Raw genomic sequence first — 18,551 nt, 5'->3', positions numbered from 1 at the left:
CTAAAATCTTTCTCGGAATAACATTTACTCCAAATCATTACACTAGTAGTAGTGTATTCAAGTCCTTCACTCCCTATAAATTTGGCGGGAAACAAAAAGTTCCATAGTCTGAAGTTTTGGTCGCCTACACACATGTGCAACGACTGTCTAACCCTGTCCCCAATCTACACCGTCCATTTTCATCACATCTCAATTCTTGTCTCTCAGTGATTTTCTTTTTTCTTTTTTTCGGTCGGTTCCATTTTATCCAAAAAAAGGAAAAACATAGCCCGCCGTCAAACGGCTATGCAGGTGGGTGACCGCACCATAGATCTTACTGAGGCCTCCTCAGACTGTACCTAACAAAGCCCTAGCTTTCCTCCTTCTTCTTCTTCCTCCTCTTCTTCATTGTTCTGGGTTTATTTTATTATTATTTAAATTTTAGGATTCTTGGGTGCAAATTTTATTGGGTTGAGGATGGAACCTGGAGGTAGCAGTAAGAGCCAAACAGAGCCTAAGAAACGCCAATCAAAGACACCCAGAAAGCCCAAAGATAGTGTTCTTGAGCAGAGTTCGTCTCTCTCTCTCTCTCTCTCTCTCTCTCTCTCTCTCTCTCTCTCTCTCTCTGTGTTTTATGTATGCATGTGTTGGTTCGAGTATTGATTGCATTGTTTTCAATTTTGTGCAGAATCACCAGCTGAGTTCTTTGCGGAGAATAAAAACATTGCTGGTTTTGATAATGTATGCTTTTGCTTCTCTGTTTTTATTGTTTTTCTTTTCCTTTTTGCTGAAGTTGATATCTTTATATTTTTTACTTTAAATAGTAGGATGTAATTGAGGTTGAATTTGTTCCCTAAAGTTTTGTTATGAATTCACAAAGTTTGATGAATTTGGGAAATCAATTTTGTTCTCCTATGCTTTTCTGATCATATGGGTTGGAAGTTGGCTTTTCCCCACTTTCTTATCACCACTCATTTGGTTTTCTCTCACACACACACATGAACTGAAAATTAAAATTCTATAAAGCCAGCTGTAAACTTTAGAGCATGGAAGAGACAGTTCGTACGGGCCTTAGCTTATTCTGAATGTTAATTGATTAATTCACAAAAGCAAAGGGCTTAGAATTTTAAATTGTGTGTTTTTTAACCTCCTTTTGTGAATTTTCAGCCAGGAAAATGTCTTTACACTACTGTAAGGGAACTCGTCGAGAACTCACTTGATTCCACGGAGTCCATATCTGAGCTTCCTGTGATAGAAATAACGATGTATGTACTTGCTAGTATATGTATATGAAAATTCTCAGCCATGTTGATTCATATGATGAGGGGTAAATATAGTTGATAAAGTTTGTCCATATTGACAGAAAATTTCTATTTATTTGAACTGAATCTGAATTGGCTATTACAGTGAAGATATTGAGAAAAGCAAGTTCAATTCTATGATTGGTCTTATTGATCGTGACCGTGTTGACGAGGCACTATACGATGATTATGAAACAGCTAAGGCTCGTGAGGTGCGCATATCAATGATGTGACTTTGTTGCTATGTATGTTGTTTCCAATTGCAGTATATTGTAGAGGTACATCTAATTCTGTGGTAAAGCAAAGAAATCAAAAGCCTTGTTACAACTTCTCCACCAGAAAAAGGGAAAATTCCTTGATGTATCTTGTATTGTGCATGTTTTGGTTTGGGATGTTTTAGTTTTCATCGACATTATTCTCTCTCTTTTCCGAAGTTTATGTGCTTTATTGGTCTTGATGTGGGGATTCCGTCTTAATGAATCATACCTTGCCTCTTCCAATTACTTTACAAGTAAATGAACTTGTTGAATTTGAGAACACAATATATGAATGAAGTATCAGATTCTGTGACTATTTCTGCTATCTCTTTGTTGTTGTTGTTATTATTATTATTTGTTCATCTTGTTATTTGTTCTTTCTATTCAGAAACGATTAGCAAAGGAAGCTCGTGCTCAAGAAATACAAGCGAAAAATGCTTCCGTCGGAAAGAAAGTCAAAGAGCCTCCAGCTTCAAAGACCATGAAGAGCCGAGGTGAGGCTTCATTTTACAAGGTTACATGCAAGGTATGATGTACTCCCCATCTAGAAATCTCCAAGCATATGATGGTTTCTTATTTGCATAATCTGCATCATATGCATTGTTTTGATTCTCTACCACTGTAGCTCTCATGACTCTAATTGGTTTTAAAACAGGATAATGGAAAAGGAATGCCACATGATGACATTCCAAATATGTTTGGACGAGGTTCTGAAGTTTCTTTGCTAGAGTTTTCATTTGATTTTTTTTATTTTAAGTAATAAACTGTTTTGTACATGATTTTGAATAATTGTTTCCAGTCATATATTAGCATATCACCTCTATCACACATCTTTAATATTGTTTGTAAATATATGATTTCATGCAGTGTTATCTGGGACAAAATATGGCTTGAAGCAGACACGTGGGAAGTTTGGTCTAGGTGCAAAGATGGTATTTATTGGCATATCATGCATATGTTCATGGCTTTTCTTCTGTTGTAATTTTCTAGTAGTTAATACCGTGCACAGAGACTCACACTAGACGTATAATAATTCAATGCATCCTTTTTTTTCTCCCCAAGATTGATTGTGTGGGTTCAGTATTAGGATTTTATGAATTGCTACTAGAAAAGAACCTCACCTCTGCATCACTGTACAATCTAGATACTGTGTTTGCCTACTTTATCATTTGGATAACCCCAATGAATTACCAATGTTGACTTATGCAGGCATTAATTTGGTCAAAGATGAGTACAGGGCTTCCTATAGAGATCTCGTCATCTATGAAGAGTCAAAATTATATTTCATTTTGCAGGCTGGATATAGATATTCATCGGTATGACTTTGAATGTAGTATAAGATATAAGTTATCGATGAATGCTTGTTTCCTGAATATGATATTTTTTATATGTATCCGTATATCCTTCTGTAAGTGTTTATATCCGTATATTCATATTTTCATATTATCATATGAATATGTTTACACCATGTGTATGAGGAATCTGTGATAGTTTTGGACCGTAAATGCATATACTTTAAAATTTTAAGGTTTAACTTCTTGTTAAGTATCACACCAATGCTTCGTTTTCATGTTCAGGAACATTCCTCATGTCCACTTACATGAAAAGCAAGATAACAAGGACCAGTGGCATGGAGCTGAGATCCAAGTTGTTATTGAAGGAAATTGGACAACTTACCGTGTATGTACCGAATCACTGGCTAATGTCATATTAATTCGTTTCAGATTCATGTGTGCTTAACCATAAATGTGAGGTATTGTGGTTATTTTTGATTGATATTGTTCAGTGACTAAGCTTGTTTTATTTCATTAGCTAATAAATCTATTGGCATTTGCAGTCGAAGATATTGCATTACATGCGACAAATGGCTGTTATCACTCCTTATGCTGAGTTTCTTTTTAAATTTGTATCAGATGCATCTGAGTAAACCCTCTCTCTCTCTCTCTCTCTCACACACACACACACACACACACACACAGAGACAGGCACATTCAGAAGATTATATCTCTTGAACGAATCTATACTGGCATTTTACTTTTCATGCAGTAAAAATGTCACCATAAGGTTTGCACGGAGAACAGATGTAATGCCTCCAGTGCCTCTTGAGACAAAGCACCATCCATCGTCTGTTGACTTATTGCTTATAAAGCGGCTCATTGAAGAAACTCCAAAGCAAAACCTTTTACAGTTTCTTCAGCATGAATTTGTTAATATACGAAAAGCCTATGCTGAACGACTAATTGGTAAGTCTCTGTCACTATCTAGGAAGCACTAACAATACCCTAGGTTTTCCATAACAGTGTCAAACATCTGGGAATTGTGGGGCTACTCCTTAGATGCTTAAGTTGATGTTTCTTCCGTTTTTTCAGGGGAATTGGGTCCTGAGTTCAGTCCAAAGATGCCTATTAAATCTATAACTTCTCAGCAAATTGTTCGCATCCATCAGTTATTTCGTCAAGCTAAATTTGATGATCCTAGTGGTGATGTAAGCATTTTTTGTCTCTGTTCATTATTACATTCAGTCAGCGAATAATTCCTATATAGTCTTGGCTATGTGGTTTGGCCCATTACTTAGTCACTGTTTTCAGTGTCTGAGTCCTGCAGGGGAATACAATCTTCGTCTAGGAATTATAAAGGAGCTGCATCCAGACATGGTCGCGACTTATTCTGGAAGGTTGTTATAATTCTAACTTTTCTAGTTCATGTTTCTTTTCTAAGAGTTATTGTACAAAGCTTACAGCTATTAATTTGTAATGAGTTTATTATTTGTTATCTGCTGATTTATTGACTTTGTACCTAAATGTCGGTTCTATATTTCATATACTACAGTGCTAGAGTTTTTGAAGGCCACCCATTTATTGTGGAAGCTGGTGTCAGTGTGGGTGGAAAAGATGTCAAGCAAGTAGGTGATTCTTTATTAATATTGACGGTCAATATAGACTTAGGAATTAACAAATTGAAAATTGGAATTTTGTTTTTATCGCTTTTGTTTTCTCGAAGATGCAATTTTACCTGATTACTACTTGAGTACTACAAATTGTATGTTAGACTTTGAGTTTCAGTTTCTTTAGCTATTAATCCAATGACAACATTCATGAAGCTTTCCGGTTTACAATTTAGGGTTTGAATATTTTCCGATTTGCAAACCGAATTCCACTTCTTTTCGAGCAAGGTGCTGATGTTGTCACCAGGACCGCTCTTAAGAGAATCAAGTGAGTCACAGAGAAATTTTTCATTGTTCTTTGTAGTTTTTATTTTTTTGTTGAGACTGCGTGGAGAAAAAGAGGGGGCTTTTTGGTGATAAAAAATACCACAGTTGCTAGCTTGAAACTTCACTAAGACAATGTGACTATATTCTTTCAGTTGGAGTGGTTACAAGATCAACCAAACTCAGGATAAAATTGGTGTCTTTGTGAGCATTGTAAGCACCAAAATACCCTTTAAAGGAACCGGGAAGGAGTATATTGGAGATGATATAACTGAAATAGCTTCAGCTGTCAAGGTAGATGGCTTTATTATAATGTTTATCTTCATTCCGGTATATATATAAAACCAAATTATTTAACAACAATACCTCTACAGTCTGCCATTCAACAGTGTTGCATCCAGCTAAAAACCAAGATAGTGAAGAAAATCCAAGCTCGTGAACAGCAGGAGAGAAAGCGAAGTTTGAGCATGTAAAACAAATCAGTCATTTGGCCTCTATTCTTGTTTTTTCATGAATGCTCATTTCCCCTTCTGCACGAATTGAAACAATCTAACTGTCAATTTGCAGGTATGCCGATAATGCTGCTACTGCTGCATATAATGTGTTGGAGGCAATGGAAAAATCACAGGCATCAAAGAAGCAACGTTATGAGGTTAAGGATGCAGAAATGCATAAGGAAATATTAACACATAGTACAGTTAGGAAAGAAACGCTCCGGGAATTATATGAGGAAATATCAGCTGGTGCAATTACAAAAGAAATGCTCAGGGAAAAGCTTCTACAACATGTTGAGCAGGTGAGATGATGCCTACGTGACTTGATATGTGTCTCTCTATAACAAGTTTTTTTCTGCTCTTTCTGTTTATTTATATACTTTAGGTGGGAGGTAGGCATCCACATAACAAGATTAGGCATGTGCTAACCTTGTGATCAAATTTTGTAGGTGGACTATGAAATGGCATTAGAGTATGCTACACATAGCGGAGTGAGTGAGGAACCCAGAGAAGCCATATTTATACAGTCATTAGAAGCTGCAGAAGATAACTTTATGGACTTGCATAGTCCCGCATTTGTCTTTCGGCTCTTCTGCTAGGAATTTGTTGGAGGATATTAAAGATCTTCAAATTCATGTCTCACTGCAGCTGTGTAATGAAAATCTTGATGTTGCTGTTCAATTCAATTTATTCCAAGTTTGTTTCAAAATATCTTCTTTAAATCTAACAATTCATAAGGCATCTTTTGATCTACTTCTCAAGCTTAGTTTCATTCTTCATTAATTGCAATTGCCATTGTTGCTTCTGTTTACCTTCAAGATATTACTCATTTCATCTACCCGGACATTCAAGATTTCACAATTGCAATAAAAGTTTGGGTCGTAAGTTTTCTCATTGGTACTTCATAGAATAGAATCGTACTCTCAAAGAGACTCCATGTCATTGTTCTTCCGACTAGCACCACATGTGCCATAGCACGGGTTGCAATCTCGCACATTACGCAACAATACAACTTGAAAATGATACGGATTAAACTCGAATATGAATATGGCACGATCAGCTAACACGAATAATAAATGGGTAGGTTATCAGCTAACACGAATAATAAATGGGTAGGTTAGTGTCAACATGAATAACTAAATTGCGGCACAACAAACACATCTTAACTAGTGTCATATGAAAAATACAATTTTTATATATTTTTTAACGATATTTGTATTATATGAATTATTGTATAATATAAGTTTGTATCTTTTTATGATTAAGTCATTTTTCATTGTATAATATTAGGTAAATCAGAGGTTTGGTTATGAAATAAAGGAATGTTATACAAACACGACAGTTCTGATCTCTTGGACTACAGGGGTCCAAGAAATTTGTGGTCACTCACTCTTGCACTCATTTTAAAAAACTTTTTTCAACCATTAGATTAATATCCAACGGTGGGTGACCACAATCTCTCGAACTCCTGTGGTCCAAGAGATCGGGACGATATGATTATGAATGGATGAATCCCAACAACCTACGATTACAAATGAGTTAATAACCCTTCGACACGAACAGGACCGTTACGAATGAGTTGGGCTAGAAGGCCAGAAACTGTTTGTAATAGCCCTCACAACTTGCTTACCTTTTTGTTTGTTTGGGCTTCAGGCCCCAAAAAGACAAAAACGGTCTTTTCTTTTTTTGGTCGGAAAGAAAACGGGTCTGACAGACTTCCCTCCGTTTCTGCATTGATAAAAAATAATAATAACAAAAAGCCATCAAAATAAAAAAGTATGCCCCACTGCTCTGTCTGTCACCATCTTTCACTGTATCGCAGAATTTCCAATTTATAAGCATATAACTAACAGAGATTAAGCGAAGATCCATTGCAAATTTGGAAGACTCAAAATCCCAGTTGCTAGATTTGCAACAAGTAAAGCAATAAGTGCAGTTGGGCTCTTCAAAATGGGAGAGGCACCCCAGATTGCCATTCTTGGAGCTGGTACCTTTATGAGGACCCAATACATTCCTAGGCTCGCTGAGATCTCTAAGCTCCTCCTTCTTAAATCCATTTGGAGCCGTACAGAGGTACTTCAATTTTTTCGTCTTCCTTTTTATCGTTGAATTAAAAGATTTAATCTTTTTTCTTTCTTTTTTTGGGTTTGATTCTAGGAATCTGCAAGAGGTGCCGTTGAGATTGCTCAAAAACATTTTCCAGGAGTAGAATGCAAATGGGGTGATAAGGGTCTTCAAGAAATTATTGAAGATAGTTCAATTCTTGGTGTTGCAGTGGTTTTAGCTGGCCAAGCTCAGGTATAAAGAAAGAATAAAGGTTGCTTCTTTCTCTCAAATTTTTTTTTTAAAAAAAAAGCTTGCTTCTTTTTGTTAATAAGAAAAAAAAAATAAAACTAAAGTTGTTAGACCAAATTTTACCTTTTTGGTAATGTGCATTGATGAGGAATGAGGATCTTTGTTAGATGACTAGAATTACAGGAATGCTTTATATAGTTGGATTGACTAAAAGTGTGCTAGTTTTAATAATAACTCGTGCAGGTTGATTTCTCATTGAGGCTGCTCAAGGCAGGGAAGCATGTCCTTCAAGGTTAGTTATAGTTTCTACTAATTGTTAGTTATGTGAGGATTTGAAACTCCATCTCCCTCCACCCCCCATCAACTGCCAGGGTGGTGCATTGTTTTCTATTGGACTGAATGTCTAAATATTATGATGCAATGATAGTTCAATCTATACAGTACAATGGACTAAAACTTTCCCTTTGTTTGTGTCTACTGTCTCTATTCACTATTGTTTGGCTGGCTTGGTGGGCTCAAAGAAAAACCTGCGGCAGCTTGTAAGTAGGATGCAATTTCGGTTTAACTTAATGTGTTTTATGTTGCCTTTTTAATTTATTATATGACATCTTGAGTTGAAGATTCTGCTTATTTTGGTTGTTATTACTTCTGTTTATTAGTCTGTTTATTGGCTACCAAATCTTCACTTATGATACAACTGCACCAAATTTGAAGTTAATTTGTACAACTCTTTAGATGGTATATAACTTATGGTTTCTACCACATCCAAATTTTCTTATAATGTGTGTAGCCTGTATGGAAGAAAATAAGAAACAAAACCACTGTCGGATTGTGAGTTCAAAACAAATTTATAAATTATGTTTTCCCCCAGCATTTGTGCCTCCTATTCACTATTCTTCAAATTCCTTTCTTCTTTGACCATCACCTCTAACATACACCGCAACAATGCTTCTATGTCAGAATTAGAAACAATGGTAGACAAAATAAGGATATACGCATAAAAAATAAAAAATAAAAAATAAAAAAAACAGAAACACCATGGAGATGCAAAAAAATACAGTTTTGCAAAACATATGAAAAGATTATAGGGTCCTCTTTCTCCACTAAAGCCTAGCATTGAATGGGACTGGATGAGCAGGTAACCTCTAAGCAGGAGGAATTGCGTAACATGGATATCAATATCTGCCCAATTAACTCATCTTCGAAATCTTAGTGAAAGACTGGATTTGTTATCTCCTGTTTGCTTTTCGTGAAAAAATACCAGTTGAAGCAAAGGGTTTTTTCAAACAAGTTCTATTTTATGATATCCTCTGCTTCCATCTTACACAGTCACGACCGCTTTTGCACTGTTTATTATGATGTCCTTCTTTTTTATTACTTATAAATATATTTTTCCACCACAAATCTTTCAATTATTTTTCTCCTGTCATTATTTGGATTACTATTATATTTATAAGTTGCCTCAAATGTGAGATAGTATATGATTGTTTGAGTTCAAAAGTTCAAATTCTAAATTGCTGATTTGATAATGCAGCTACAAGCGAATTGGAAACTGCACTGTCAAGTTATAGGTCAATTTTTGCCAATATCCCTGATAAACCAATTTGGGCCGTAGCAGAAAATTATAGATTCGAACCTGCTTTCGTTGAGGTACCAGTATATTGATATTGTTAAATTATTTTTACTTTTTTGACTTAAAAGACCCTCATTGTCACTTTTACAGGGCAAGAAACTAGTGAATGATATTGGAGATGTGATGAGCATCCAAGTTCTTGTTGAAGGATCAATGAACAGTTCAAACCCTTACTTCTCAAGCTCCTGGAGGCGCAATTTTACTGTACGTGCTTCCCAATTTCTCCCCTGTTCATTAGTAACTACAATCAAATATGTACATATATATATATATATATATAATCATCTTAGTGAAAGCTACTTCTCAATGTAATGATCCTGCCTAGGGGTGGAAATTTCTGATACAATATGATAACACAACTGTGAAAATGGCGATGTTAGGCACGGCCCCGTTCATGTCAAAACCTTGGTAATCTGATTAATACAAGTATAAACAAGTCGTATTTATTAGCATGCTTAATAGTTGTGTCTTGTTGACTCTATACAAATTACAATCCACTACCTATTTAGGTGTTTGAAGTAAAAATCTCTACTTCTAATGTTATATTTGATTTTTATAAGATTAATTGTAATAAAGATAAATAAATGTCGTCCCAGACTACTTTGGTTTCCTTTATCAACAAGATTGTCACCTTTATGGCAGGGAGGTTTCATTCTGGACATGGGAGTACATTTCGTTGCTGGACTGAGGATGGTAATGTCACATTCTCATCAAAAAGTGACTGTAAACTATCACTTTGGTTTCTTTGAAAGAATTCTCTGCTGCTTATCCAATCATGGAATTTGAAGTTTATCTGCTGAATTTATCATTCTAGTTGTCCTTATGATAAAGTCTTTTTTAATACCAATTTCTCTGTAGATTTTCTCTTAACCTCCTTCTATCGTATGACTGAACTCTGTGTTGCAGTAATCTGATAAATATTTGTATTTAGTGGCGTTCCTGTATATGCATGTTTCCATTATTGCATATCTTTCAAGACCATGACCTTTTTATGTTTTTTTGAAGAGAATCTTGAGTTCTCAAACTTTTGTTGGCAAACTGACGAAGGTTGTAAAACTGTGAACCCTTTCTGGCTTTAAATGCAAAGACATAATGAATCTAGAGTAACTACATTCTGGGACTCTCATGGAATTGGGAAGTTGTCAGTAGATGCATATATGTTACGAAACAGATAGGTGGTTCTGGGCCTATAGGTAAAGTGGTTATGGGGTTTGCCTGTAAATGCATAAAGCATGCTCAAGTAAGTTCACCTCTCTGTGTTATGATATTTTAATCAAGGCATGAATCTCAATATGTCCTGTTCATTGCAACAGCTTGCTGGATGTGAGCTAGTATCTGTGTCAGCTATAACCTCTCATGTTGACAAGACCTTACCTGCACCAGATAACGTATCCTCTCTCTTGTAAGTTACTATTGGTTATAGTTAAATTTGCAGAATCTGTTTTTTTTTTCTTTTTGCACAATAAAGATTCTAAATGTGACCGATTGGATTTCCTTTCCTTAGTCAACTGGAGAATGGATGTTCAGGGGTTTTTGTGATGGTAGTCTCCTCAAGATCACCAAAGGCATGTGGTAAAAATTAATTTCACATTATAATTCTGCATATGCATAAACTTTTATTTTTCTAATTTTGTCTTATACCATCAGATAGTTTGGCGATTTGTTGGCTTGAAGGGAACGCTGCAAATTGAGCGTGGAAACCAAGATGGACGACATGGCTACCTGGTATGTTGAAAATCATCCTACAGTGTATTTAATTCTATTACGCTGGACATCAGAACGTAATGAGATTTGGGGTTCTCTTTCTTTTTTCCATCTCGAATTGTATTTAAATCACCCTGTAATAAATTGACAAGCTCTTGATCGCTTATGATACTGTGACAGGTTTTATTTTATGGTTCTGATGGACAAAGCAAAAGCTCCTTCTACCAATTTAGCGGAGTGGATGAAGAATTCAAAGCTTTTATTAATGACATATCACAGGCCAATCTAAGGGTAATTTCAGATGTCAATCGTCATGCAATTTATGTGATTGGTTTTTAACTCTTATGGTCTTTACTGTGCCGGATTTTAGTTTTGACTCCCACATCCCCACCCCCGTACCCCAACCCCATGTTCATCCCTCTGATGGTCTTTGCAGAAGGGGACTGGCTATGAAGCCGAGCCTCGCATGTCTTTCTTGGAAGGTGCCAGAGACGTTGCTGTTCTAGAGGCAATGCTTGAATCTGGAGGAAAGCAAGGGGCACCAGTTCATGTGAAAAAATATCACTGAAGGATGAGGTCTCTGCCCCTCTCTCCCCCCGCCCCCACCTGCACCCCCGGTTGTAGCAGCTGGCAGTATGATTGAGATGTTTTATCAGTTCAATTTTTTACAGAGAAATTGTTTAAGTTGAAATAAAAGGAGGAATGTAGTTTATGTAATAATATTCATCAACTGTATGATTTTTTTTAAGTTGGTCGTTGCCTCTCTTCGGAATGTGAAGGAGGAGCATGTTGCTTCTGTAACTACCTATTCATCAATAGAATTTTACTTATCTGTATGATTTTTTTTGTGTCCATCTTCACTGTAACTATTCTTTTTGGCGGTAATTAAGGGAAATCAGACATTTTCACCTTCACTAATCTGTATGGAATCCTTCGAAAAGTGCCACTCTGGCTAATCTTCACTGTAACTATTCTTATTCTCCTGCCACTGCCAGGCTGCTCAACAAGACTTGTTTCTTGAAAGCAGAAATCTTTCTTTTGCCTTCTGCTACAAAATTGTTAAATAATGGCAATGCTTTCAGTTCAAGTAAAATACATTCTTGCCCCATTGGCTAAGAGGCTTAGTAAGGCTTGTCTGGCTTTTGCATAACCTAAAGTGCATGATGTTGGCCATACTCTCTTCCCTGCGAGGTTTTGGGAGTCTGGCTTACTTTTATGTAAACACGAAAGCCTTTTTATTTTGACCTCTTTGGGCCTCTTCGTCCGACTAGGTCTTCTCCATGTTACCTATCGTATTAAAAGAAAAAGAAAATTGAAAAACATAAAGTGATTGATGTCCTGCATGTTTGGTAAATTTGCCTGCATGAGTCATGACAACTGTTCGTGTCACATCAATTTTTGAATCATCTGTTACGATTTTGGTAAATTGATGGTTCTACCTAACACACCTAGATAAGACTCAAACTTCAATTTCAAAGAACAATTTTCTTCTTCCTTTTCTTCCCAAAACCATTTTTTATATATAATAATTCATCAATTATGAACTCAAATATCTTCATGCTCACATTTTTCCGTCCTCTTTTCGCATTCCAAATTATAGTCATTTCTCATTATTTTCTGAACTGCTACAGCATGCAGTGTGGGCCTAAGTTTCGCAATTTTTTCTGTCAAACCATGAATACCATTGATGATATATGAATGTAGGAGGTTGCCTTTTGCTTTCCAAATTGGCCCCATGAAACACACCCACTATCATAAGAATTGAAATTTTGGGGTATGAGCATGGCCAAATAAAATAGTTTGTATCTAGTGATGCATATATCATTTAAGAGTTCAAGATTTCAGCGTTTGGAGACCATGGTCACCTATTATACATACTTTTCATCTATTTAATCTATTTTCTCTCTCATTTTTCTACTCTATAGTTCTGTTTCCTATTAAAAGAGACTATAGCGTACTAAATTCACATACATTACACAAATACTAGAACTCAAAGTCACTACAATAGTGGGTCGTTTGCCTATAACTCTCTCTTTCAATTGAAAAGGAACAAATTAAAAACAAAAATGCTGTCATATCAACCTTATATTTAGTTTACCCTTTAGTTCAAGTCACCTTCTTCCACCACCATACCAACCTCAGTATAATAGTACCAATCCAACTCACCTTTAATTTAGGAAAATTAATGTGACCACCTATATATTCATACATTATATTATACAATGGTGATATAGGAAGTATGGATGCAATGATTTTGGAACAACCTCACAACCTCACAACCTCACAACCTCACTCTAATCTAATAAGGCTTATACCACTATCAACAAAATAAATTTGACTAAATCATACAATACAAGTTTTTATTTATTAATTAATTTATGTTGCTATCTACAGGTTCATCTGCCATTATATACGATTTAAATTCAAGTTATTCCAGGTTAAATAAATTTTAACATATTACTTAACAAGGTATGAATTGAGACTTTTATTTTAAGGTCACATCAACCTTGGAAATAAAGATGTGGCATTAACCTTTTTGTCTCCTAAGAGTATGTACCCACATCAATCAATTCACACAATACATTTCCATATGAAAGTAATAAAGTTTGCCCATAAAAAACAAGAATGCCACATTTAATCCCCCCCTGACATATAGGGAATAATCTTGACGATTAACGTGTATAAAGTCTCTAATGTATTGACGATCAGATAATTTTACATGTTCATCAAAGAGTACCACAACCTCCAAGTATGTGAAGCAAGTCCAACAATCTTTCTATCGCAAAGAATTTCGAAACCTACTAAAAAATGAATTTCTTACTAACCTATTATGATCTTAAGAATTACGGATGTTACGTGCAGTTTCACAAGGAAAAATTCGTAACTATACCAAACACATGATGAGGAAACCAAGAAACACTATTCCAAGACCAACAATCCCCGAATGAGCCAAAACCGACCACAATCCTCGCACGAGTGCAACGGGCTCTCGCATAACAAAATAAGAATTAAAAACATATAAAAAAGTGTACAAAATGTGAAAAAGTTGGCACTGAGTGGGCTTTCTCTCTCTCTCTCTCTCTCTCTCTCTCTCTCTATATGCTCTTTATACACAGATTCAGTCTTTCACAGATCTCAACTTAGCCCCACACTTCACACTACTTAAGTTGCCTTTTTCTCTTACAAACTGAAACTGGGTTTCCCATTTTTTGTATTTTCCTAAATTTTTAGATTTTCCATGGCAGCTCCCTGAACTTGAAGAGGGTACTGTAGTTTACCTGAGGTCAGTGTGAACTCTCTCTCCCATATTCTTTGTCAACTTAAAGGAGTTGGCATTACTTGTAAAGTTTTCTTTTTTTTATTTTTTCTTTGTCAAAGTTGGCCATTTACTTGTGAAGTTGAACATCGCTCGCTTTTTTTAAGATTTTCTTGAAGTTGGTTTTGAGTAGTTGTTGAAAACCCATGTGTCTTTCAGTGTGAGTAGTAGTAGTTGAAGTTATAATGCACAAGTTTTCTTGAACTTTGAGCTTACTTCTTGTCTTGGACTTCATGGGTTTTCTGGACTGGATCTGTGAGTTGTGAATATATTGCTCATTTTCGTACGGTAAACTACAACAAATGCATGATTTCTTCTTTTTGTTCTCTCTGATTAGTACTCTGAAGTTAATGTGGTTGGTTGCTCAGAAAATGTGTATGAACCTTAATGTTGGTTATGTGTTGTAAAAGGGAAAAACTTTATATATTTATCTAAGTTGAAATTATTATTTTTCACTTTCTTTGTGATCCCAAAAATGGAAAGAGAAGTAACATTTGAAATTTTTCTCTCTTTCTCCGTTCTTCTCATAGAAACCAGAAGAGGGTACTTCCCGGAAGAGTAACATATTGATTTTTTTCTCTCTTTGAATTCTGCAGGTTGTGAACAAGCTCTTACAGACGCATTTTCCCACTCTGTTATCGTGTATAAGTGTACTATGCTTGATTATGTTCCTTACTTTGTCCTTTTCTTTTGAAGTTCTTGGTAAAGTTATCTCCTTTCTATCTTTGGGATATAATTTCTCTTCAATCTTCGCAAAGAAGGCTTCTACATCTTTAGGAAGGAATTGAGACTTGGTTTTGGAAATGTTGAGATTGCACTTGCAGTGATAACAGCTCTCTAGAACCATATCTTGTTTCAAAGCTTCTGCTTTTCATATCCTAGCTTCTATTGCCATTCCATAAACTAGAAAAATGCAGAAGCCTCCTCAGCCTCAAGATTTTGCTTTGAAAGAGACCTCGCCAAACATTGGTGCGGGCTCGGTCACCGGTGACAAGCTCTCATGCACCTATGACCTTGTTGAACAGATGCAATACCTTTATGTTCGTGTGGTCAAAGCAAAGGATTTACCTGCAAAAGATGTTACTGGTAGCTGTGATCCCTATGTTGAAGTGAAACTTGGAAACTATAAGGGAGTTACTAGGCATTTTGAGAAGAAGTCCAACCCTGAGTGGAATCAGGTGTTTGCTTTCTCCAAAGATCGACTTCAAGCTTCGTTTTTGGAAGCTGTGGTGAAAGATAAGGATGTTGTGCTAGATGATTTCATGGGCAGGGTTATATTTGACCTCATTGACATCCCAAAACGCATTCCACCAGATAGCCCATTGGCACCACAATGGTATAGGCTGGAGGATAGGAAGGGGGTTAAGGTCAAGGGAGAGCTGATGTTGGCTGTTTGGATGGGAACTCAAGCAGATGAGGCATTTCCAGATGCGTGGCATTCAGATGCTGCAACAGTTGGGCCAGAGGGTGTCAATAACATTCGATCAAAGGTATACCTCTCCCCCAAGCTTTGGTATGTGAGGGTCAATGTTATTGAAGCTCAGGACTTGCTACCTAATGACAAGAGTAGGTACCCGGAAGTTTTTGTGAAGGTTATGCATGGAAATCAGGTATTGAGGACTAGAATATCACAGAGTAAAAGTATTAATCCAATGTGGAATGAAGATTTGATGTTTGTTGCTGCTGAACCGTTTGAGGAACCTTTGTTTCTGACTGTGGAAGATAGAGTGGGATCAGGCAAAGATGAGATATTGGGGAAGTGTGTGATTGCTTTACAGAATGTGCAGAGGAGGTTAGACCATAAGCCTGTGAACACTAGGTGGTTTAATCTTGAGAAGCATATGATCATAGATGGGGAACAGAAGAAGGATATCAAATTTGCCAGCAGGATTCATTTAAGGATTTGTTTGGACGGTGGATATCATGTTTTGGATGAATCAACACACTACAGTAGTGATCTTAGGCCAACAGCAAAGCAGTTGTGGAAGTCAAGCATTGGGATTTTGGAGGTAGGCGTTTTAAGTGCCGTGGGACTGATGCCAATGAAAACAAAAGATGGCCGAGGAACCACAGATGCTTATTGTGTAGCTAAATATGGGCAGAAATGGGTTCGAACGAGGACGATTGTGGACAGCTTTAATCCTAAGTGGAATGAGCAGTACATCTGGGAGGTTTTCGACCCATGTACTGTCATCACAATGGGGGTTTTTGACAATGGTCATATACATGGGGGTGATAAAGGTGGAAAGGATTCAAAAATTGGCAAAGTGAGAATTCGGCTATCTACCCTTGAAGCTGACAGGGTTTACACGCATTCCTATCCTCTCCTGGTTCTACATCCATCTGGGGTGAAGAAAACAGGTGAAATTCAGCTGGCGGTGAGGTTTACATGCTCATCTTTGATTAATATGTTGCATATGTATTCACATCCGTTGTTGCCAAAAATGCACTACATTCATCCATTGTCTGTAATTCAGCTTGATAGCTTGAGGCACCAGGCTATGCAGATTGTCTCAATGAGGCTGAGCCGGGCTGAGCCACCCCTGAGGAAAGAGGTTGTAGAGTATATGCTGGATGTTGATTCACATATGTGGAGCATGAGAAGAAGCAAGGCCAATTTTTTCAGAATAATGGGAGTTTTAAGTGGGTTGATTGCAGTAGGAAAATGGCTTGATCAGATCTGCAATTGGAAGAATCCTCTTACAACCATTTTGATTCATGTCCTTTATATTATATTGGTTCTTTACCCGGAACTAATTCTTCCCACTATTTTTCTTTACCTATTCTTGATTGGAATTTGGAACTTCCGGTGGAGGCCAAGACATCCGCCTCACATGGACACCCGGCTATCTCATGCTGATGCTGCTCATCCTGATGAACGAGACGAAGAGTTTGACACATTCCCAACTTCCCGGCCATCAGATATCGTTAGGATGAGATATGATCGACTAAGAAGTATAGCAGGGAGGGTTCAGACTGTTGTTGGTGATCTGGCAACTCAAGGGGAAAGGTTTCAGTCACTTCTGAGTTGGAGAGACCCAAGAGCAACCACTCTGTTTGTAACTTTCTGTTTGATTGCTGCCATAGTTCTCTATGTAACCCCATTCCAAGTTGTGGCCCTTCTGGGAGGCATATATGTGTTACGGCATCCCAGGTTCCGCCACAAACTTCCTTCGGCTCCGCTCAACTTCTTTAGGAGGTTGCCTGCAAGATCAGACAGCATGCTTTGAGCACAACTGGCCTTCACTTGTCTTATTTTCATCATTGTATCTGTGTTTCAAAGTCGTGCAGATGCTGAAGCAGGGTGAAATAGTTACCAATCGGCAAATTTCATTTTATGAACTTGTTTATGTTTTCATATTTAAATTCTGTTTATTGTAATCAATGCATTTCAATTTGTAGGATTCAATTTGAACATAGCCAGTGCAGAACCAGAATCTGATCTAACTGTGCAACTCTATATACAAAATTTGGACTTGGTGCTCTTGAAACTATATAAGAATGAGACATACAATATCTGCTTTCAAGGGCATCTCAAACACACTAGTTAAAATACACTCATAACTTAGAAACTGCAGAGATAGTAGGCTTGAATTTTGAGTCACTCAGATTCTGAATGTTGAGCAAATCTTTTAAATTACTTCTCAAATGAACATGAAGAGGTGCATATTTATGGTTTCAAGTTATAATTGAACCATTTGGGAAGTCCAGAGGGTTAAAAACACACTTCCCTAGTTTTCTTTCTCTGTTTCTCCAAATCATTGATTAATTGTGTATGACCAACCATCTAGTGACATTACATTTCCAGCTCAAATTCTAAAGCCATCACTTAGACATGATGCAAAATGAATTCATATACCATGCTAACAACAACGACATACAATTGAAGCCTTTGAAGGAGCTAGAAGTCTCTCACAAGAAGCAACCCAATTGCATTGCTATCTGAGGAGTAAAAATGAACTTCATATGGGTTTAGAACTTTAGAATGTTTGGCCCACTTAATTTTTCTCTCCCTGTCTACAAATCAGATCAACAAGCAAGAAAAATAATTTATTTTGTTAGGATAAATGAATCAATTTAGATAAAACTGTGTTAATTATTAGTTAATTTTTTTTAAAATTTATTAGATACATTTAAAAAAAAAAAACCTTAAAGCAAATACAAATCTTCACTCTGAATAAATAAGGCATATCTGAGTGATGTGCAACATTATGTAATTGCACACAGTTCATCTGCATTTTCTTGAAGCGTTCTTTGTGATTGTGATAGTCTAACCTTGAAAAAAAAAGATATCAGAAGTTATAGTAGCATAGTGGCCTCCCCAAATTCGAACTCTTTCAATATATATATTTGCCAGCATTGCA

At 36.5% G+C, this 18,551-nt stretch overlaps 3 protein-coding genes across 4 annotated transcripts; all 3 read left to right on the top strand.

The window, feature by feature from the left end:
• LOC18773353 (DNA topoisomerase 6 subunit B) lies at positions 141-5,996 on the top strand. The gene is made up of 20 exons (XM_007207990.2): positions 141-291; positions 425-550; positions 668-720; positions 1,147-1,244; positions 1,387-1,492; positions 1,926-2,063; positions 2,193-2,244; positions 2,405-2,469; positions 2,747-2,853; positions 3,115-3,217; positions 3,375-3,460; positions 3,584-3,780; positions 3,907-4,022; positions 4,126-4,211; positions 4,367-4,439; positions 4,658-4,749; positions 4,901-5,039; positions 5,120-5,214; positions 5,313-5,541; positions 5,689-5,996. The coding sequence occupies exons 2-20, from the start codon at positions 457-459 to the stop codon at positions 5,836-5,838; spliced, it is 2,079 nt and encodes a 692-aa protein (XP_007208052.1). The 5' UTR covers positions 141-291; positions 425-456; the 3' UTR covers positions 5,839-5,996.
• On the top strand, positions 6,985-11,723 carry LOC18774939. The gene is made up of 12 exons (XM_020566700.1): positions 6,985-7,312; positions 7,397-7,537; positions 7,778-7,826; positions 8,056-8,073; positions 9,069-9,184; positions 9,258-9,371; positions 9,810-9,860; positions 10,481-10,569; positions 10,672-10,732; positions 10,815-10,892; positions 11,052-11,162; positions 11,308-11,723. Exons 1-12 carry the CDS (start codon positions 7,190-7,192, stop codon positions 11,437-11,439), a joined length of 1,083 nt encoding a protein of 360 aa, XP_020422289.1. The 5' UTR covers positions 6,985-7,189; the 3' UTR covers positions 11,440-11,723.
• On the top strand, positions 13,713-17,596 carry LOC18772413 (FT-interacting protein 1). 2 transcript variants are annotated; one of them, XM_007208289.2, is made up of 2 exons: positions 13,713-14,154; positions 14,784-17,596. In XM_007208289.2, the coding sequence occupies exon 2, from the start codon at positions 15,099-15,101 to the stop codon at positions 17,415-17,417; it is 2,319 nt and encodes a 772-aa protein (XP_007208351.1). In that variant the 5' UTR covers positions 13,713-14,154; positions 14,784-15,098; the 3' UTR covers positions 17,418-17,596. The 2 variants fall into 2 exon arrangements, with proteins under 2 accessions (XP_007208351.1, XP_020422733.1); XM_020567144.1 differs by lacking the exon at positions 13,713-14,154 and adding an exon at positions 14,203-14,475.

Source organism: Prunus persica, chromosome G6, assembly GCF_000346465.2.
Source record: "Prunus persica cultivar Lovell chromosome G6, Prunus_persica_NCBIv2, whole genome shotgun sequence".
NCBI classification, from domain to species: domain Eukaryota; kingdom Viridiplantae; phylum Streptophyta; class Magnoliopsida; order Rosales; family Rosaceae; genus Prunus; species Prunus persica.
This window is presented reverse-complemented; position numbering and strand designations above follow the sequence as displayed.